The sequence below is a fragment of the Scheffersomyces xylosifermentans genome (assembly GCF_036884685.1).
Source record: "Scheffersomyces xylosifermentans strain CBS 12540 chromosome Unknown RJT20scaffold_1, whole genome shotgun sequence".
NCBI classification, from domain to species: domain Eukaryota; kingdom Fungi; phylum Ascomycota; class Pichiomycetes; order Serinales; family Debaryomycetaceae; genus Scheffersomyces; species Scheffersomyces xylosifermentans.
This window is the reverse complement of record NW_027042939.1, coordinates 45,926-65,406: the sequence shown is the minus strand read 5'-3', so window position 1 is coordinate 65,406 and position 19,481 is coordinate 45,926. Positions and strand designations below refer to the sequence as shown.

The 19,481-nt window shown below is 40.4% G+C and overlaps 2 protein-coding genes across 2 annotated transcripts; one reads left to right on the top strand and one right to left on the bottom strand. All coding sequences in view use genetic code 12, as the record gives it.

Moving 5' to 3' along the window:
• Positions 1-1,460: 1,460 nt before the first annotated feature.
• GCN1 (Gcn1p) lies at positions 1,461-10,177 on the top strand. The gene has a single exon (XM_064915962.1). It carries the CDS (start codon positions 1,879-1,881, stop codon positions 10,069-10,071), a length of 8,193 nt encoding a protein of 2,730 aa, XP_064776575.1. The 5' UTR covers positions 1,461-1,878; the 3' UTR covers positions 10,072-10,177.
• Positions 10,178-10,594: 417 nt separating this feature from the next.
• On the bottom strand, positions 10,595-12,686 carry RJT20DRAFT_6415 (uncharacterized protein). Its single transcript, XM_064921064.1, has one exon. It carries the CDS (start codon positions 12,506-12,508, stop codon positions 10,820-10,822), a length of 1,689 nt encoding a protein of 562 aa, XP_064776574.1. The 5' UTR covers positions 12,509-12,686; the 3' UTR covers positions 10,595-10,819.
• Positions 12,687-19,481: the final 6,795 nt, after the last annotated feature.

Sequence of the window (19,481 nt, the reverse complement as noted above, 5' to 3'; positions counted from 1 at the left end):
AGATCGGAGGTGACATGGGACATTGCCGGGGGAACAGAGTGTTCAGTGTTTGGAGAAACGCAGATCTTTGGTTAGAGGGGCATGTGGAGATGAGAAAGAAGGTGCATTTGTGAATAAGATGGGAGAAGACCTAGTCTCGTTATGTAGACTTCGAGGTACAGATCTAGCACTGTAGGAAGTACGAGCAGTGGAGTAAGTGTATGATCTGATAATGAATTGTGAAGTGTTAATTCATTTCTTATTACAGAACTAGCACGAGACAATAGAAACTACGTAACTTTGTAACTGACTATGGTTTAATGTAAACGAAGAGAATATCTACGTTTTGTTCTCTCCCAGGTCGAAACAGGTGTCTTCTTACGTTCACTTTTTCTATCATATCTTTGTAAGTACTTATTCGAGACCCTCTCCTGGTTTAAACACCTGCTTCAACAGTTATAATACAAAACACAGTTGCAATCCTATATAACGACAAAAGAATCTCTCAGTAGAGGCTCACGATATATATAATGTGTACAATATATATAAGTACAATATATATAATGTATATAATATATTAGTATATATGTATGAAACAGCCCCTCAGTGTATACTCTAGAAGTATATTATAGTATAATATATATATGTATGACAGAGAGACATAATATATAACGTATGTACTTCATATATAACGTATGTACATTATATAGAATATATTAGTATATATGTATGAAAAACAATACTTCAGTATAGAGTCTAGTATACGTATCTAATATATTTAAATACATATATATATATGTATATATATGACAAAACAATCCTTCAGTAGACTCTCCAGTTATAAGTATATAATATATATAAGTATATATATGCATATACGTATGACACTAGTTATAAGTATACAATATATATATGCATATATGTATGACAAAGAGACACTATTTATAAGTATATAATTGGATAATATATACATGTATATGTTAAACTTCATACATCTCTAGTGTCTACCTATTTTCATTTCTTCTTCGTACTCCATTGGAGAATGCCACTTCCATTCCACTTCCACTTCCACTAACAACTATACCCAGCCAAGGTAACAACCAAGATAACAACCAAGATAACAACCTCCATCTCTCTCTCCCTCTCTCTCTCTCTCTCTCTCTCTGGCCCATTCACCTTCTTCTCCACGTCACCACTTCTTACTCTTCCTTCTACCTCTCTCACTATTATACATCTTCCCTTTCTCCCTTTACAGTATCCATCTTCCATCTCCCACTCTTATCCAACCCCACCACTCACACTTGAAACCCCCCTTTTTTTGCAACTTCTCAAAATCCCAAAACCCCCTTTTTCTCTTCTTTTTCTTCTTTTTCAGATCTCACCACTCACTCATATTGACGCCGGGTAACCCCCACTATAAAAGCTGAAAATTTTTCGTTTTGCGCACGAACTTTTCAGCCAAAGCGAGTTTGAAAGATCAGGTTTTGGTTGTGAAAAGACAGCTAACCGGTGGATTTACACGAGGATTTGTTAGTAGAGTGAGTTCTACAAAGACAGTGTTCGCAATAAAACCATCTTTGGAGAGCATTTGCAAAGACACGGGAAAAGAAAATCCATTTTGGTGTCAAATACGTGTGGTAGTATCGTTGTCTCAATTGCTGTAAAACCTAGCTCTTAACTGTAGAGTCATAGTAAGAGTCACAGGTAAAAACCCATTAAAACTGGAGTTTTGAGGTGAAAAATAACAGCGACACGAAAGCGGTATATCATATCTAGTGTTTGGTTTAATCGCTGCTACGAATTGACGCCGCCAAGCGAATTATCATTGGACGCTATCGCTCACACTACCAATAACTTAACCTATTACCACTATCACTTATTGCATTTTTACATAAAGTCATGTCCGCCGAGTTGGAAACATCAACTTGGGATCAATTGAAGGTTTCATTTGAAAAAGATATTGCTGACTCTTTGACCAGCAAGAGAATTCCTGTTTTGAAGCGTCTCCAGACTCTAGTAGCTGAAAAGTCCATCTCTGAAGACGATTTAAAGCATGCTTCAGTCCACTTGTTGAAGACTTACAATTACTATCAAGATTCGAACTCTAGAAATGAGCTCTTGGCTGCATTAGAGAATTTAATTACATACAATGAGAAGTTCTTGCACTTCTTCGTGAAATTCGTATACAACCATGCTGTCGTCAAGGTAGCAAGCACCGTGGCACTTACAGACCATTTGACGCTTCTTAATTGGATAAACCGTTTTGCAGTGTTGGCTGCAAAGTTGGAACCAGATAATGACGACCTCATACAGTCTTTGGCTGAATCTAGAGCTGCTCTTTTATTCAATTCTATTTCAGCTTCAGGAGAGGAATCTAAACAGCATGTACAGCATAGAAAGAGAGTTTATGATTCAGTCTTGAGCTCAGCTAAAACTTCTATTGTTGAGTCGTTCAACATAAGGAAAGATGGAGAGAAGCGTGTGGTTGACACCATAGTCAAGGCAATTGTGGGATCTAAATTACCTAGCGATGCTGTTTTGTCATACTTTGGTGTCTTTTCTACTGCCGTTTCAGATTTATTACCAACTAAACCATCTGTCAACGAGTATTTTATTGAATCCAAATCCGTCATAATAGAATATTTCAACAACCACGTCCTTTTAGCAAAGACTGTTCCATCTACACAATCCTTGGATGTTTTCGGAAAATTTACTGTTCAACATTTGAATGGAGAAGATTTATCTAACAGTATTCAACCAATAGTTGACAAAGCTATTCTAAGGTCATCCGAGAACTCATTTGGAGTGGTTTTGCCTGTATTCTTTAAGTATATCAGGCTGGAACTTGATCTCTCTGAATTACTAGTTTCCGGAAAATTGTTAGGTTCAATCTTGTCTGCCTTCAAATCAACCAAGGAGAATGTCAGAAATGGAGCATTCTCTACATTGGAAGCTATTGTATCGAAGCATTTCAGCAATGCTTCTTCAGCCATCGTTACTAAGTACATCGACGAAGTTGTCAAGGTATTAAAGGGTACCAGTAACACCGACTCCAAATTCATAATTGCAAAGTCATTGGATTTACTCGAAGGTAATTCAGTAGAGATTTCTGTCAAGATCTTAGACTCTTTGGCCCCCTTGATACTGAAGGACCAGAATGAGATATCATTAGCCAGTTTAGTTGCCACGTATATGTCGCACTTGGCCAACATCTCAAAGTCTCAAGAATTGTCTAAGTATACCAAACAGATCCTGACTGGTTTAGCTGACAAGAAGCTTTCATTAAGAAGAATCTGGTTTATTGAATTGGGTGAAATCCTTTTCTCTGCAGAGAAAGCTAATGCTCATGTTTCAACTCTTGTAGAGGAATTATACCCCACGTTACTTAAGTCCCTTGAAGAAGCACAAAGCTCACCTTTGCCAACTTTAACAAATAAGGGAATCAGTTCTGCATTTGTCACCATTGTGGTGGCTAGTTTATACAAAGAGGCTATCCTGTCATTTAATGAAGACATCGTAATTGGGTCTTCTTTATCTAGTACAAATGAAAAGCCACAGCTCTTGACTGATTACAGAGTCTACACTAAGCTCAGTACTCATGCAGAGTTTCAGTGGGCCTTAAGAGCCTTGTCCGAGTCTGTTTCGTATTATGACAAGCTTGATGCTTCTGCTAAAGCAAACTATGCTTCTGCATGGATCTACTTTTTGATCTCAGCTCATGTTCCATCAGATTTGAGGCTCTACGCAAGAACCTTGATCAATGGTGTAATCGCTTCGAATGAAGCAGAAATAAGTAAAGATCTTATTGATGCTATTTACGAAATTTTGAAAGATGCTGATACCCACAAAGACAGGGAGGACCATTTCCATTTTCAATTTAAGGATCTCTCCCCATTATTATCTACAGTAACCCGGCTTTCTGGTAATGACGAAGTTGTCAAAAATAACTTGATAAGGCTGTTGATTGTAGCCAATGCTAAAGTAATCCCAATTAAAAACGGTTGGGTTGGTTTAGTGCAGAGAAGTGGCAAGAATATTGATGTTGGTAACCTTGTGAAAGAACATTACGTTGAAATCATAGAAAGTGCACTCAAGACCTTATCTTCAGTAGCAAAGGACTCCTTATTATTCCAAGCATCTGTTAAAGCAATCAGTGTTATTGCTTTTATTAGTCCTGAGTCTGTGTCTCCTTTGATTGCTGAGAAAATTGCTTCCAGTTTGAACATCGGCAACTTTGAAATCATTAATGAGGAGTCATTACATATCTGGAGAGGAATTGAAGGTGAACTTGTTATAGATGTTTTGAATCAGAACACAAAGAAGCCCGTAATCGATAAGAATTCTAAAGACTACGAAATAAAGAAATGGGAAGAGAGTGTTAAAAAAGAGTTGGCTTCCAAAAACAAGGCACTTGGCTCGAACAGAAAATTGACCAAGGAAGAGCATGTCATAGTTAATGACCAGTTAGCAAAAGAATCTAAAATTCGTCAAGATGTTCAATCTTTGGTTCACGAAATCATCTACACTGTTGCTATTGTCGAACAACTTGTTGATGGTGCAGCTCTCGTGGATAATGGTTCCAAGTATTGGTACCCTGTTGCTATATCCAGAATCTTGGACTTAACTAAGAGAAGCAGTTCTTTCGAAATTTTTGACAATTTACTCATAGATTCCTTCTTGAAATTGTCTGACTTGGTGTCACCTCGTTTAGGTCTCTTGAAGCCCTTCGTGGGAGTGGCAACACTCAGAATGAATGACATAGTTGGTTTAACTGAAAATTACTTACAAGAGCCGCTTTTGAGCTTGACTGGTAGGTTATTGTTCAGAGTGAAGATCTTATCAGATCAGAATCCGTTAGATTCGATCTCGTTGTCGTATATTTTACCATTGCTTACCAAGGTTTTGGAGAACGGAAAGCTTGTGGCTATCAAGAACTCTATGAAGCAAGCTGTTACTTCTGAGTTCGTCGAAGAAGACCAGGAAGAAGAACAATTGTTGTTGGCTATTGAAATTATAGCAGCTCATGCTGAAGCTTTCGAAGATGAATCCATTCCTAGAGAGAGAATTTTAGAAGTCTTGCTTTCATTAATGAGATTGCCATCTAAAGCTAAAATTTCCAAAGAATGTTTCCTTGCTATGTGCCAGCACATCGCTGTTAACTTCACAGCTAAGGATTTGAAAATCTTTTTCAATAATATTGTCACTCCTGAACTCTTCGTTAGAACTGCTATTCTCGAAGGATTAGACTCCGAATTTGACTTAAGTGGTGAGGTAGAATATTCTAGTGAATTGTGGATTGCAGCACATGATAACGATTCTAACTCTGCCGAGCTTGCAGCAACTATTTGGGACGATAACAACCTCAAAATTGTGGATGATGCACCTCAGCAAATTTTGACATTAGCTGGTAACAAGGATTCCGGATTACGTTTGTCCATTGCTAAAGCTATAGTCTCTGCAGTTGAATCACTTCAGAAGCAAGGCGATTCGGAGATCTTCAATAAGACTGTAGACTCATTAATTGAACTTTACCATATTAAGAAGAACCCTCCACCTGCAGCATTAGATAGATTTGGTTTGGTTATAAAGGCAACTATCGATCAAAGAGATACTTGGGAAGAGAGATCAACAATCGCTTTAACTTTCAAGTTATTAGCACCATTGTTTGATTCCGCCTCCCTTCAAAAAGTCTTCAACTTTTTGGTTGCAGAACAGGCCTTGGGAGATAAAGAGGACTTGGTGCGTCAAGAATTACAAGAGGCTGGTGTTGAAATTATCAACCACCATGGTGCCGACAATGTCGAAATGTTGATTCCAATCTTTGAAGAGAATCTTGCAGCTAAGGACCAACGTTCGAAGATCCAAGATAACATCAAAGAATGTGTCATTATCTTATACGGTTCATTGGCACGTCACTTGGATGCTTCCGATGAAAGACTTCAGATTATCATTGATAGACTTATCAAGACCCTTAGTACTCCTTCAGAAGATGTTCAGTTTGCTGTTTCGGAGTGTGTTGCTCCTCTCACGAAGTATATCGAACCCCAATTGCAAGAATACTTTGACCGTTTGTTTACCAAGTTGTTCGATGGAAAGACATTTGCGTCGAGAAGAGGTGCAGCATATGGTATTGCAGGTTTGGTGAAGGGTTATGGTATCAAGGCCTTGTCTACATACGATATCATTAGAACTTTAACAGATGCTGCCGATGACAAGAAGAATCCTAATAGAAGAGAAGGTGTCTCATTTGCTTTTGAATGCCTTTCACAAAGTCTTGGTAAGTTCTTTGAACCATACGTCATCGAAGTGTTGCCTATAATATTGAAATCACTTGGTGACGCCGTTCCAGAAGTCAGAGAGGCTACCGACTCCGCAGCCAAGCAAATTATGAAGAATACTACATCCTACGGTGTGAAGAAATTGATTCCTTTGGCTATTTCCAACTTGGATGAGATCCAATGGAGATCAAAGAAGGGTTCTGTTGAATTGTTAGGTTCAATGGCTTATTTGGATCCAACTCAATTGTCAGCATCTTTGTCCACCATTGTCCCAGAAATTGTTGGTGTTTTGAATGATACTCATAAAGAGGTCAGAAAGGCAGCTGAACAAGCTTTGAAGAGATTTGGTGAAGTCATTCGTAACCCTGAAATCCAGGCCATTGTACCTTTCTTGATCAATGCTATTGGTGATCCAACTAAATATACTGATGATGCTCTTGATAAGTTAATTAAGACTCAATTCGTCCATTACATTGATGGTCCGTCGTTAGCCTTGATTATTCATGTTATCCACAGAGGTATGAAAGAGAGATCTGCAAACACTAAGAAGAAGGCTTGTCAAATTGTTGGTAACATGGCTATTTTAGTCGATTCCAAGGATCTTCTTCCATATTTGAACCAACTAGTAGGGGAATTAGAAATTGCAATGGTGGATCCAGTTCCTGCAACTCGTTCCACTGCTGCAAGAGCTTTGGGTTCTTTAGTCGAAAGATTAGGAGAGGAACAGTTCCCAGACTTAATCCCTCGCCTTATGGACACCTTACAAGACGACCAAAAGGCTGGAGACCGTCTCGGTTCGGCCCAGGCATTATCAGAAGTTATCTGTGGTCTTGGTATCAACAAATTGGAGGAGTTGCTTCCTGCTATTTTGGCTTCTGCAGCTTCTCCTCGTAACCACATTCGTGCTGGTTACATGCCATTGTTGCTCTTCTTGCCAGTTTGTTTTGGTCAACAATTTGCCCCTTACTTAAGCCGTATCATTCCACCTATCTTGAATGGTTTGGCTGATGTTGATGAAGATATCAGGGATACTGCTTTGAGAGCCGGAAGATTAATCGTCAAGAACTATGCTAAGAAGGCTGTGGACTTACTCTTACCAGAATTGGAGAATGGTTTGTCCGACTCCAATTACAGAATTCGTCTTTCGTCAGTCGAACTTACTGGAGACTTGCTCTTCCAAATCACGGGTGTTTCTGGTAAGAATGAACTTTCTGAGACTCAGGCCGAATACTCTGGAGAAATCAGTAAGACCCTTGTTGAAGTTCTTGGGCAAGAGCGTAGAGACCGTGTCTTGTCCTCGTTATTCGTTTGTCGTTCTGATACTGCTGGTATTGTCCGTAGTGCTGCTGTGGATATCTGGAAGGCTCTTGTGGCCAACACGCCTAAGACCGTTAAGGAGATCTTACCTTCTTTGACCGCTATTATTGTCCGTAGATTGGCTTCAAGTGATGAGACTCACAGAACTATTGCTGCCAACACCTTGGGTGAAATGGTTCGTCGTGTTGGAGCTAATGCTTTATCCCAATTGTTGCCAACTTTGGAAGAATCATTACTTTCTAGTGACAACGATGCCAAACAGGGTATTTGTATTGCTTTGACAGAGTTGATTAGATCAACGCAGCACGATGGTCTCGTTGAATACCAGGACGAATTCATTCGTATCATCAGAGACTCTCTCGTCGATTCTGCTCCTGGTGTCAGAGAAGCTGCTGCACAAGCATTCGAGGCTTTACAAGAGGAATTGGGTAAGGTCGTTATTGATGAAATCTTACCTCATTTGTTGACGATGTTAGAGTCTGATGACTCTCAACCAGCCTTGCTTGCTTTGCAAGATATCATGGCTACCAAGTCCGATGTTATCTTCCCTATCTTGATTCCATCATTGTTGGCACCTCCTATTGATGCCTTCAAGGCTGGAGCTCTTTCTTCATTGGCTTCTGTGGCGGGATCAGCTATCTACAAGCGTCTCTCCTTGATCATCAACACATTGGTTAATGCTGTCATTGACTCCAAATCTGAGCCAGAAGAGACTCAAGAAGAGATCAAGGCTGCATTTGACAAGATCTTGCTTTCGATTGATGACGACGAGGGTGTCCACCCTCTTATGCAGCAATTGTTGGCGTTGGTCAAGCACGAAGATGCTGCCAAACGTGCCGTTATTTATGAGCGTTTAGGTAACTTTTTCACCAATACCAACCTTGACTACTCGGTCTACTTACAGGATATGGTTTCTCAATTCATTCTTTCATTAGGTGACAAATCTCCAGCTGTTGTTCAGGGTACATTTGATGCCTTGAGTGCCTTGATTAAAAGGCAATCCAAGGAATCTCTCGAGAGATTGGTCAAGCCTGCTTTCCAAGCCTTGGAACTTACTGGTGTCCGTGGGGAGGAATTGGCTGGTTTCGCTTTGCCTAAGGGTCCAAGCTGTATCTTACCAGTATTTTCTCATGGTTTGATGTACGGTAATTCCGATCAGAAGGAAGCATCTGCCTTGGCAATTGCTGATATCATTGATAAGACTCCGGCTTTGAATTTAAAGCCTTTTGCTACCACCATTACTGGTCCATTAATCCGTGTTGTTGGTGAAAAGGTACTGAGTGACATCAAAGCAGCTATTTTGATTGCTTTGAACTCATTATTACTCAAAATTCCTCAATTTTTGAGACCATTTATTCCTCAGTTGCAAAGAACTTTTGTGAGATCGTTGTCAGACTCTAGTAATGAGGCTTTGAGAGCCAGAGCTGTTGTCGCTCTTGGTACTTTAATTGAGTTCCAACCAAGAGTTGATTCATTAATTACTGAGTTAGTCACCGGTGCCAAAAATTCGAATGAAGCAGGTGTCAAGACTGCCATGTTGAAGGGTATCCTTGAGGTTGTTACTAAAGCTGGTAAGAATATGAATGAAGCCTCTAAGACTTCTATTATGACCTTGGTTGAAGAAGAAATTACTGTTGTAGATGACAAATCTGCGGTTTCTTATGCCAGATTGATTGGTTCATTGGCCAAGATTCTCTCTACCGAAGAGGCCACTAACATCCTTAGAAGTAAAATTTTGGATAAGGACAACAACAGTAACGACAAGTTCTGTATCTTGTCTGTTAACTCCTTCTTGCGCTACTCGCCAGACCATATTTTCAATGCCAGTGTCTTCGATGATATCGTCAGTTACATCATCAATTGCTCAAACTCTTCTTCTGTCTACATTAGTGATAATGCTACGGTCGCCATAGGAAAGTTGTTATTGTTGCACAATGAGACTACCTCGCCAGCTTTGAAAAATGAGAAGAATGCTCCTGTTGCAAGTTCTCCATTCAAAATTGACGAAGATAACCTCATCAAGTTGGTTAACCAAATTGCTACATCAACAGTTGGTCCTCTTTCGCATTCACCAGATACCAGGCGTTTGTCTCTTGTTGTCATTAGAACAGTCGCTAGATTCAAGTATGCAGAGATTGTTAAACCTAATTTGGATGTCTTGGCTCCTAGTGTGTTCGCTTCGATTCGTGATCCTATCATTCCAATTAAATTGGCAGCTGAAAAGGCTTTCTTGTCTGTTTTCAACTTGGTTGACGATGTGGAGATGAAGGATTTCCATTCATGGTTTGACAGCAAAACTGAAATCAAAACCATCCTTGGTGTAAGCATTGTACCTAGATCCATCGGGGATTACACGAAGAGGGTTGCTTCTAGGTTAGCATCTGTTGAGCGTGAGAGAATAGAAGCTGGTGGTGATGAAGAGACCATGTTCAGCGACAGATTTGAAGATGAAGGAGAGGTCTGGGCTGTAGGTGGAACGGAACTTGCTTCTGTATGAATTAGATAAAAACTATAAATAATTTCAGGTACATGTGAAAGATGCCGCCACTACTTGTATCATAACAAATATACTACATTATATATAAATAGATATTGTAATCGACTCTCTTATTCGAATGTTATTCTCTTATACGAACGTTCAAAAACAAAAGAGAACTTCCAAGCCAAACACTATTTACAAATTAAACCAACAAAGAAATCATAAAATCAACTCCATTTTCTTGGATTTTGCAACTTTTCTGCGAAAATCCGTTTTCGGAAATACTAAGATTTTCCGAGGATTTTCGGAAGTATAAACCCGTGATTTCATTTCTCCACACATTGTTTCAGGGATTGATAAGCTCATTATTAATTGCTACAGGGTTGCAGTAAAGGGTACCGGTGCTAATGGGGCAGTGCTGAGGGCTATTGTATTATGCCATATTCTCAATATATAATCCTATTCGGGGCATATTCGCCACCACTAATCTTCATAGATATATATTATCTATGTAAAAAATCCCAAAAGATGCAGAAATAGTAGATACATACAATTTTTCCTAACCTATAATACATTCAGACTGTGGGCCTGAAAACCGTACAATGTTTGTCATTAATATTATTGCAACATGCCAGAGAGAGGGCATGCTTCGATACTATAATTTCATTTCAGCATTACTTACTTGTGACCATTATTAGTAGTACATTATTTTGATCGTCTCTTAAACCATAATCATAGCTGTAGCAAACGGCTCTAATTCAATCCTTTACTGCTCGTCTAACAATCTTCTAAGCTGTCCACTATTTCCTGAACTCAGACTGAAAGTCCTTGTCTTCGCTGGATTACTTGTTGAGGAAGGGCTTCCATTGCTTATGTGATTGTGATTATGCCGTGTAAAATATACTGACTCTCCAGATAACGTTGGCATCGACAAGTTAGTAGGCAAGTCCAAGTTCAAGCTACGGAGAGGTGGCAAAGCCGTCAGTGGCTCACCTCCAGTTGTATTTACATAGTTTTCACTGGCTGTAGGTGACATTTTGGGGGTTTGCAAGTTCGAACTTGATATAGGAGGAGTCGTTGGATGGTTTGCAGCATTATTTATGCTGGAGGGGAGGGGGTGAACAGTATTATTATTGGAGGAAGTATTAGCATACAAAGAATGGTCAATACTTGTTGTCCTGAATGCTGGAGTCATGAGAAGCGACGATAAGTTTGTAGATGAGCTATTAGCGGAAATGATTGGGGTATTACTGGAAGAAAGACCCAAAGTAGGCGAGTTTGGAAGGGTGAAGGGTTTAGGATTAGGACTATTTGGTCTCAGTTTTTTCAAACGCTGTTTGACGTAGTCAAGGTCCGAGTCCTCCAATATGTGAGATCTGTTACTTGGTTCAGGGTGGTATATGCCATTTTGGGTGATGGGAGTCATTCTCTGGAGGGAAGATAAGGTAGTAAGCTTGTTTGTAGATGCTGGTTTTGGCTTTTGACTCAAGAAAGGGGGTTCGTGTGATGTGAGAGATGCGATGCTAGAAAGATATTGAAGATTGTTGTTAGACTTGGACTCGTTGATATGAAAGGTGGCCTTGTCTTGAGTGAAGTTGTAATGAATGCTGCTCTTGGGGCCCGTGGCATTGCTAAAATAGTCCGTTAGGGATGGTAATGACTTAGAAGGATTTGGGTTGGTGATTTTACTGAGTTCCTCTGAAGCTGCCGAGGCCAAGATATCGATATTCATTGTACTAGCAAGCTTTGTTAATGGTGGTGGTGCAGTCCTTGTTGGATGTGACTGCACAGTTTCGAGTTTCACGGTTGTTGTCATCACCACGTCGTTGTCACTTGGGGGTGTTTGAGTCTTTGTGCTCAGATCTTCATCGCTTGAGTTATTGGAAGAGCGCATAACCGCATCTCCTTTAGAATCAGCCATAGGAGGCGTGGGTATCTTTCCTGATGATGACTTTTTGAGCGACGAAGAACCAGCAGCTGGCCTCTTCTTTGAGGTAGCTACGGGGACACTGACAGTACTCTCATTTGGGCTTGATGCTGTTGGCGACGTCACCGAACCGTCATTGGACGTTGGAATCTCGTCCTTAATATTGCTTGGGTTATTTGTATAGTTGATGTTGTGCTTGTTGAGGTTCTTATTCCTTCTCAGGTTGGGGTTGGTATGTATTCTTAAATGTCTTGTGAGTTCATCTGATCTGGAGAACCGCTTGAAACAACCAGGAAACGTACAAGCATGGGGCTTTTCGCCGGTGTGGGTACGGATATGTCTTGTCTGATGCTCTAAACGGTGGAACGCCTTGTCACAAAGAGGACATTTATAGGGTCTCGATGTGGGGTCTTTCTTAGCACGAGCAGCAGCTTCAGCAGAAAGCTTGGAGTTGGGGTCTAGCCCTGAAGACGGGTCGTCAGCAGGATCAAAGGCTGCTGGAGGCAGGGAGTCTGTTTTAGTGGACATATTATGGTGATGTAGTTGTACAGGGGTGAATATTTATTACAGGGTTGTAGTGTTATTGTATGATATGATGGAATATGGAGACGTCACGATAGGCAGGTGTAATGATATTTAGCGGTTAAATATCACCAAATAAACGGTTGTAGGTATGTGCTGGCTATTGGCGCTGTGATTTGTATGGATTTCAGCGGTTTTTAGCAGTTTCTTACTAGCTCTGTATTATGTGTTGATGCTATCTTCTTACTAAGCTCTATGGTATTAGCAGATTCTGGTGGAGTGAGAATCTTGGGGAAACACCAGGACGGCGGCAGAGACAACACAGGGTTCGGGGTTCACAGCGACAGGCGACTGGACTGGTGATGGTGGAAGTTTCTTCGAGGCGAGCAGCCAGACGTGGATACGAGCAGCGAGTATCTAATAATGAATCAGTTAACGAAACCAGGATCCAAAAGCTAACAAAGAAAAGAAAACAGAAAACAGAAGACAAAAACTCTCCAGAAAAAATTTTAGGACGGCACCGAAAAAGATGGGGGTAAAAGTAAAAGTGTGGGAGGAGGAGCAGGAGAGGTGGAGAGTGTAGCGGTAGTAAATTGAGTGGAGGCAGGAGGAAGGAGGAGGAGAGTGAGAATGAGAGGGAGAGTGAGAAAGAGAGGGAGAGGAAACGACAGGAAAGAGAGTGAGTGAGACGTGAGAGAGAAAGTGATCAGAATAATGAGAGAGAAGAAAGCGACAGTGAGTGGGACAATAAATGGGGAAGGGAAGGTAAGGGAAGGTGAGACAAAGGACAGAAAAGAGAAAACAGTTTGGGGACGGGACGGGACGTGGAGTGAGATGAGAAGTGTGTGTGTATGAGGTGGATTTGGAGTGTAGAGAGAAAGTTTGAGAGGGAGAGTATTGTCGTAGAGAGAGTTAGGGAGAGAAGAAAAGAAGAAGAGATGGGAGGAAGTCGCTATGCTATGCTATATTTGTGAGAGGAATGAGTTATAGGTGGAAATAGAAAACAGACTTTAAAGTGGGGAATGGGATTCCATAGTTACAAATCCTGAGTATATAACACATTAACCATTAACCATTAGCCATTGGCCATTAATTATGAACCACTAAACATGAACCATTAAACATGAACCATTAAACATGAACCATGAACTGTATAGGCTCAACAGTATATACTCTTAAACTCTTATAACAGTTAAATTCTGGTTGTTACTTGAATGTGAGTGTGAGTGGAGTGAGGGACACATCCAGCGTAGCGTAGAGGAAGTCAGAGCGAACCAGAGATGGAGCGAACGAACAAAAAGAACTTTGTGAGCGAAGAGGGAGGAATCTGCGCTGCGGTGATGGCGCGGAATGTGGGGGGGGGGGGGGGGGGGGGGGGGGGGGGGAGGGATGGCCAGCACACTGGCAGACAGACAGACAGACAGACAAACAAGGAGAGTTAAACAGAGAGAGTTAAACAGAGAGAGACAGACGTTGGGTCGAGGTGTTATAGCCCACAACTCTGGTATGCAATCGCTGGTGCTACAAGCGATGTGATATTTAATCTTTTTCTATTATATGTTACGAAATGTCACTACTGTGAAGTGTGAAAAATGCCATATCCGCACAACACACCACGGCTTTTTCTCCAACTGGACATAACAGGATATAATGGGACATACTACCACGAAGAAAATGTAACAACGACAAAATGGGTTGCTGTGCACCATCCATACCCACAAGCAATCGCCCCATTCCAAACGGTATCACGGGTATCAGCAGCAAGTGCAAAACTTGAGATATAAGCGTTGAGACATGGCTCCTTGAGGATCACACATTCTGGTCTAAAAGGGTGGGGTGGGCGTGGAGGAGGGGGCCTTGGTGAATTTAGCGAGGGCTTGTGAGAGCAAATCCTATGGGGCAAATTACTACCCTGCGATCACTACGAGGATCTAAAGACACAGAATAATGAATTGGATTGCCACTATCGCAAATGACAGGAAATGAAATGTCAAGGCACCACTCCCGCACCCACGGAATCCCAACAAACATTTACGATAAAAAGATAAGGTTAAGTCACTGCCTTTGTTGGATAACGTCAATCGCCTCTATCGCCTTGTTCTCCACCAAAAGCGTGTTTTTGCATTTTTCCTGTTTGGTACCAGTTTTTCCGCTCTGGTAGTACCTTCCACAACTGGGCCCACTAATGGGTTGTATACAAACCGAGACTTTGATAGGCTAAACGCCATTTCAAGGTGACAACTGCATTCTACTTTAAGATAAATTGAAATCCACTGCAATATAATAGCAACGGCTATGGTCTTTTTATCTCTACTATACAGTTGTAGATTGTAGATCGACGTCAGTGCCAGTACATAATCGTATTTCGCAACTTTCTCACGCTCGCTCTTCCACCATTTTTGTTGGCTCTAAAAAAAAGCCTTAAACGAAAAGTGGGGTTTCTACCTCACTCGTAATGAACTTGTCACCAAACTTCGATAGAAACAAGCGAAGTCTTTAAACCATCGAGAAATTAGGGACAATGCAGTTGGCAGAATCCACCAAGGCCTTTATGCCAATACTCTACGAACCACTGTAAGCATCTTTTGTGCATGTCGATTGTCTGGAGATCATCTCCATAAACGACTTTTAGTGGGGATCCTCACTAAAATAAAGCTTCTAGGGAGCCTCCTACAAATTTTCAATTGAGGAGAAAAAAAAGCAATTCACATAGCCTTTTATAGCGTTTGAAAAGTGGGGATGAAGAGGCTATATACAGGGAACACTGAACTTGCGATGGCATCTCGAGTTGTAAACTGTGGAAGAGGGAAAAGTGACCCAATTGAAGTTCCTGCATATGTGTATTCGACGGGGCGATGATGCTTCACATGTGCGGGGCACGACCACTGTCAAATGTGTCATAGAATATGTGTGGAACGATCGCTATGATTATTATCAGCCAAAAATATTATATGGACTATTGATTGAACTATTTAAGCATTGAAGCGAAATCCAAAATATAAACCATATGTCCTTCATTTATAGAGACAAAGAATGGTTAGGAAATTATCTAGCACAATTAGCCTGTTTTGCACATTTTTCTAGAAGATTCCATAATATATGAGAATTAGTAGTTTCGTATGCATCGCTTCTCCAGTTAAGATTCCAGTGGCAACAACCGGCGCAACTAAGTTTGAAAAGACACAACGTTCGCAGTGAAGCTTAATTCGTATCTGTTCTTCGATGTAAGTAGCCGACTCACTGCTCCAGTTCCAAAAGGTTATAGTTACGATGGTTCGACCGATAGAAACTATGACCTCACCGTACGGCTCCACGGCTCCGTTCCTGATTCATGTTTAAATTCATTTCAATCCCATCCATTTCAATCTAGTTCAATCCAAGATTTAAGTTTGGGTCGTTGATTCCTCGGATATAAAGAAAACTCTGGGATCGACCCAGAAACTTCATTTTCTTGTCGACCTTATGACACTTCCATGATCTTCTAGGCGCATATTTCATTTAAACCTTGATTATCGTGGAGATAACAGAAATTACTGGCTTTGGAGTGCGTCCTTTTATGGCAAATTTCACCTCATTTTAACTTCCCTTCCAGGCAACTCGCGCAGTATCTTCTTGCATCTAGTGCGCCGGATCATGTAGCCAGTAAAACCGATTATGTAGTCAAACATAAATATTTATTATAGTTGTCATGAGCAGTTCTTGGCTTTCTTTGATGTAAAGGAAGTTGAAGTATTCACTTCTATCCTCAAAATAGTAATTTGTATGATTTAAAGTTGCGTAGATGCAAATTTCAAGTTTCCAGTGGCTGCATAATCATTAGTAGGACTTTGCGCAATTCATTGTACAGTCAGTGGATCGCTCGTAGTACTGCAATATTCCGACTCAAGAGGTTGATATCACCGTAGCAAAATGATATCAGAAGTTTTGTATCACCTTGACACAATGGAATAAACTGGTTGAACAATAGGGCTATTCAGACCTCTCACAAGACTAGTATGGGCCATGACTCAATCCAGCTGTCGTTCAGTTGACTTTACGAATTTAAATCCATTCCGAAGTTTTGATCAATGAACTGTCATTGTCACGGAGTTGTAAGGTTTACTATAGCTTGTATTTATTGCTGGTTTAACCAGGTTTGCAACAGCAAGTGGAAGATGTAATTTCTAACTATTTCACAATTCTTTGTTTATTGTTCATTGCATTACCTCATTGAGAAAAGTAGTATAAATCTATATATAAGCATTCTAAACTAGTGTGCTGCTACACTAGCTGGTCCATACGAAAGTCCATTATTTTTGTTGGTTGTAACAAGATCTTACTGACCTTATTTTATTGCTATATTGATCCATATTAAAATATGCAAGAACCATAGTAGTCTTTGAACTTTACCATGTATAACTTGCTTAACCCCCCTAATGGTGTAGAATCTAATGGTGTAGAATTGCACCACGGCGGGCTTATCACATTTAGACTATACCTTCTCTTGCTACCTCTGCCCCCTCTGTCCACGCGGCACGTTACGTTTGCATGCATTGGATGCTAACACCAGATCCCTGTGGACTAAGATCGTCTGCACCTACATGCAGGGTGAAATTCCGTATTCCATTAACCTGTGAATGCAGCGCAATAGGAACAGTGGACTCTCTGGCATTATAGTGCTTAAGGCAATTCGAGATAAACGGGGGGATGATCAAGTCATGAATAAACTCAGCAGTTGATAGTCCAGCCATTGAAATTAAAGAAACACGCAATGTGTCAAACCGAAGTGAAATTGTGGTAGAAAATCAATTTCATACGCGGTACCTTGTAACTTTAAAATTGAGTTCCAAACCTTGAATAATCTTAAACGCTGTTCGTCCCTCTAAGAACATAAATCTGAAGAAATCTATTAGTGATGACCACTGAAATGCGGAGACCTATCTGCATTCTTAGAAAAGCTAGATCTCGACGATCGCCAGTACCACAAGTAGAATAGAGTTTTTTTGAGGCCCGAGAAAGCATAAAAAATTAGTTCATCACCACTCCTTCCACACTGAACTTTACGCGAAACAACTTGTATCGGTTTAGTCGTACATAGAGGAGGGGTAGTCTAATGGGTAGTGAAATAAATTAAGCAGTCAAAAGGCAAAGAAAGTCAAAAGGCATAGAAAGCTGTTCAGCTTCAAATGTATGCTCTAATTCTCAGAATGAAAATTACACTCATAGATTTACCCTTCGAGCATCTCCGATAATTCTTGATTTCTACTAAATGGCCAGAATCGCTCTTTGACCCCCTATGTACCTTGGAGTCATCTCGATATGATTGTTGTAGAAATCTTGTTTAACTCTAAAATTAACCCGCCGTAAAAAATATATGTGAGTTTCATATTCAAAAATTATTTTTTTTCTGTGTGCTCCGAAAAGGAATTTCCTACAGGCATTGGCTTATTTTTCAGAGAAGTTGGTCACGGTAGAATATAGTCTAAGCTCTACAATAGGGTTGTCCTATTGCCAAATTTAGCTGAAGAAGCGCTCAATCGGCAGATTTAGCAAGACACACAATTTAAGACACTCATTGTTAGCGTAAACTGGATATTGTGTGAATTTACGAATGACTAAGCATTCACAAACCATGGTCGTTTACAGAACAAGTAAACCCTTTGTAATTCTAGAAATTCACAGAATAAACAAGTAAGAGTTACAATACTATACGACATCAATGTAACCAATGATTTCGATAATTATTAAAGCCGCCCGGTAATGTTGCTAACGGCGATTGATCTTAGAGTAAAAAATCTACGAGTAAAAAGAAATGAATTTACATCGGATAACTAGCCAAGCCGATATTTTCACAGGCTATTCAGGCTTGCCTAACAAGATTCAGTCTTCTCTCGCACATGTAGGGATTTCGAACACCAGTAATATCTCTGGATTTGTATCTCACATAAGGTGCAAGAGAAATTCTTTGACACAATCTGCAGAATCGATAAATGCTGCCGAAATATTTTTTGCAGCGAGCAAAAAATACTCCTCCACAGTTTCTTATTTAGGCAGGTGGTATAGGTGGGAGTAAACCCTGGGCAGAGAAGCACATCTCTGTGCACCATCACCAAGATTCTCATCTGGTTTAGTGAAGATCGTTATTGAAGATCGTTATTGTGATATATCTCAAGAGTAGACAAGGCCAAGTCTTCCCAGAATTGAAACCTTGACTTAAATAACTTGTAATAAAAGCAACTCGTATTCAAACCTACCATTAGCACCATATATCCCATGCAATTCCCTGTGATAATCGTGCAGAGGGCTCTTTCAGTAAATTGATAATAATTGTTTTTTTTTTAATTTCAAGTTTCTCACACTACGGGTAACTTGAAACTACACTACATGTACCTCAAGTGTATAATGAGAGTGCATCATCCTGCACTTTAATGATGCCCAAAAAGGTAAAACCATCTATGGCAGCATTTCCGCGCTACTGAATTAGTAACGAGATTTCACCATTTAGTCTGCTTTTCTTTTAAACTAGCGTTCAGCAAAGCGTAGCCCTACGTATGTCAATTTTAGTTGTAGCTGTGCAGATCCAGCGCGAATCGACTTTCAGAACCTTTCATTTTAGTGCTGAAACTGGGGGATAGATACTATCGAAGGCTGAGTGATCAAAATAGATTACGAGACTTGTCGGCCCATTTCAGTTTCAGATAATTATAGCTTTCCTTTGTCCATTTCACTCGTTCCAGCTCATCCCTTTTCACACCCAATTTTCAGGGTATATTTTATCCTTCCGGCGGCTGTTGTGTTACTGTCGTTTCATCGCACAGTGGATATATGAGTTATGTCCGCCCCCCGAGAACCTCCTAAAAATACTCAGAAAAATATCACAATCACGGCGAGCATAGCTGCAGAACCTAAATTTCCCACCAGCTGCATCGCTGCTAAAAAATACTTGCATCCATTATTTCGAAGATCATATTTGACAAAAGGAACGATTTGATAATTGCAC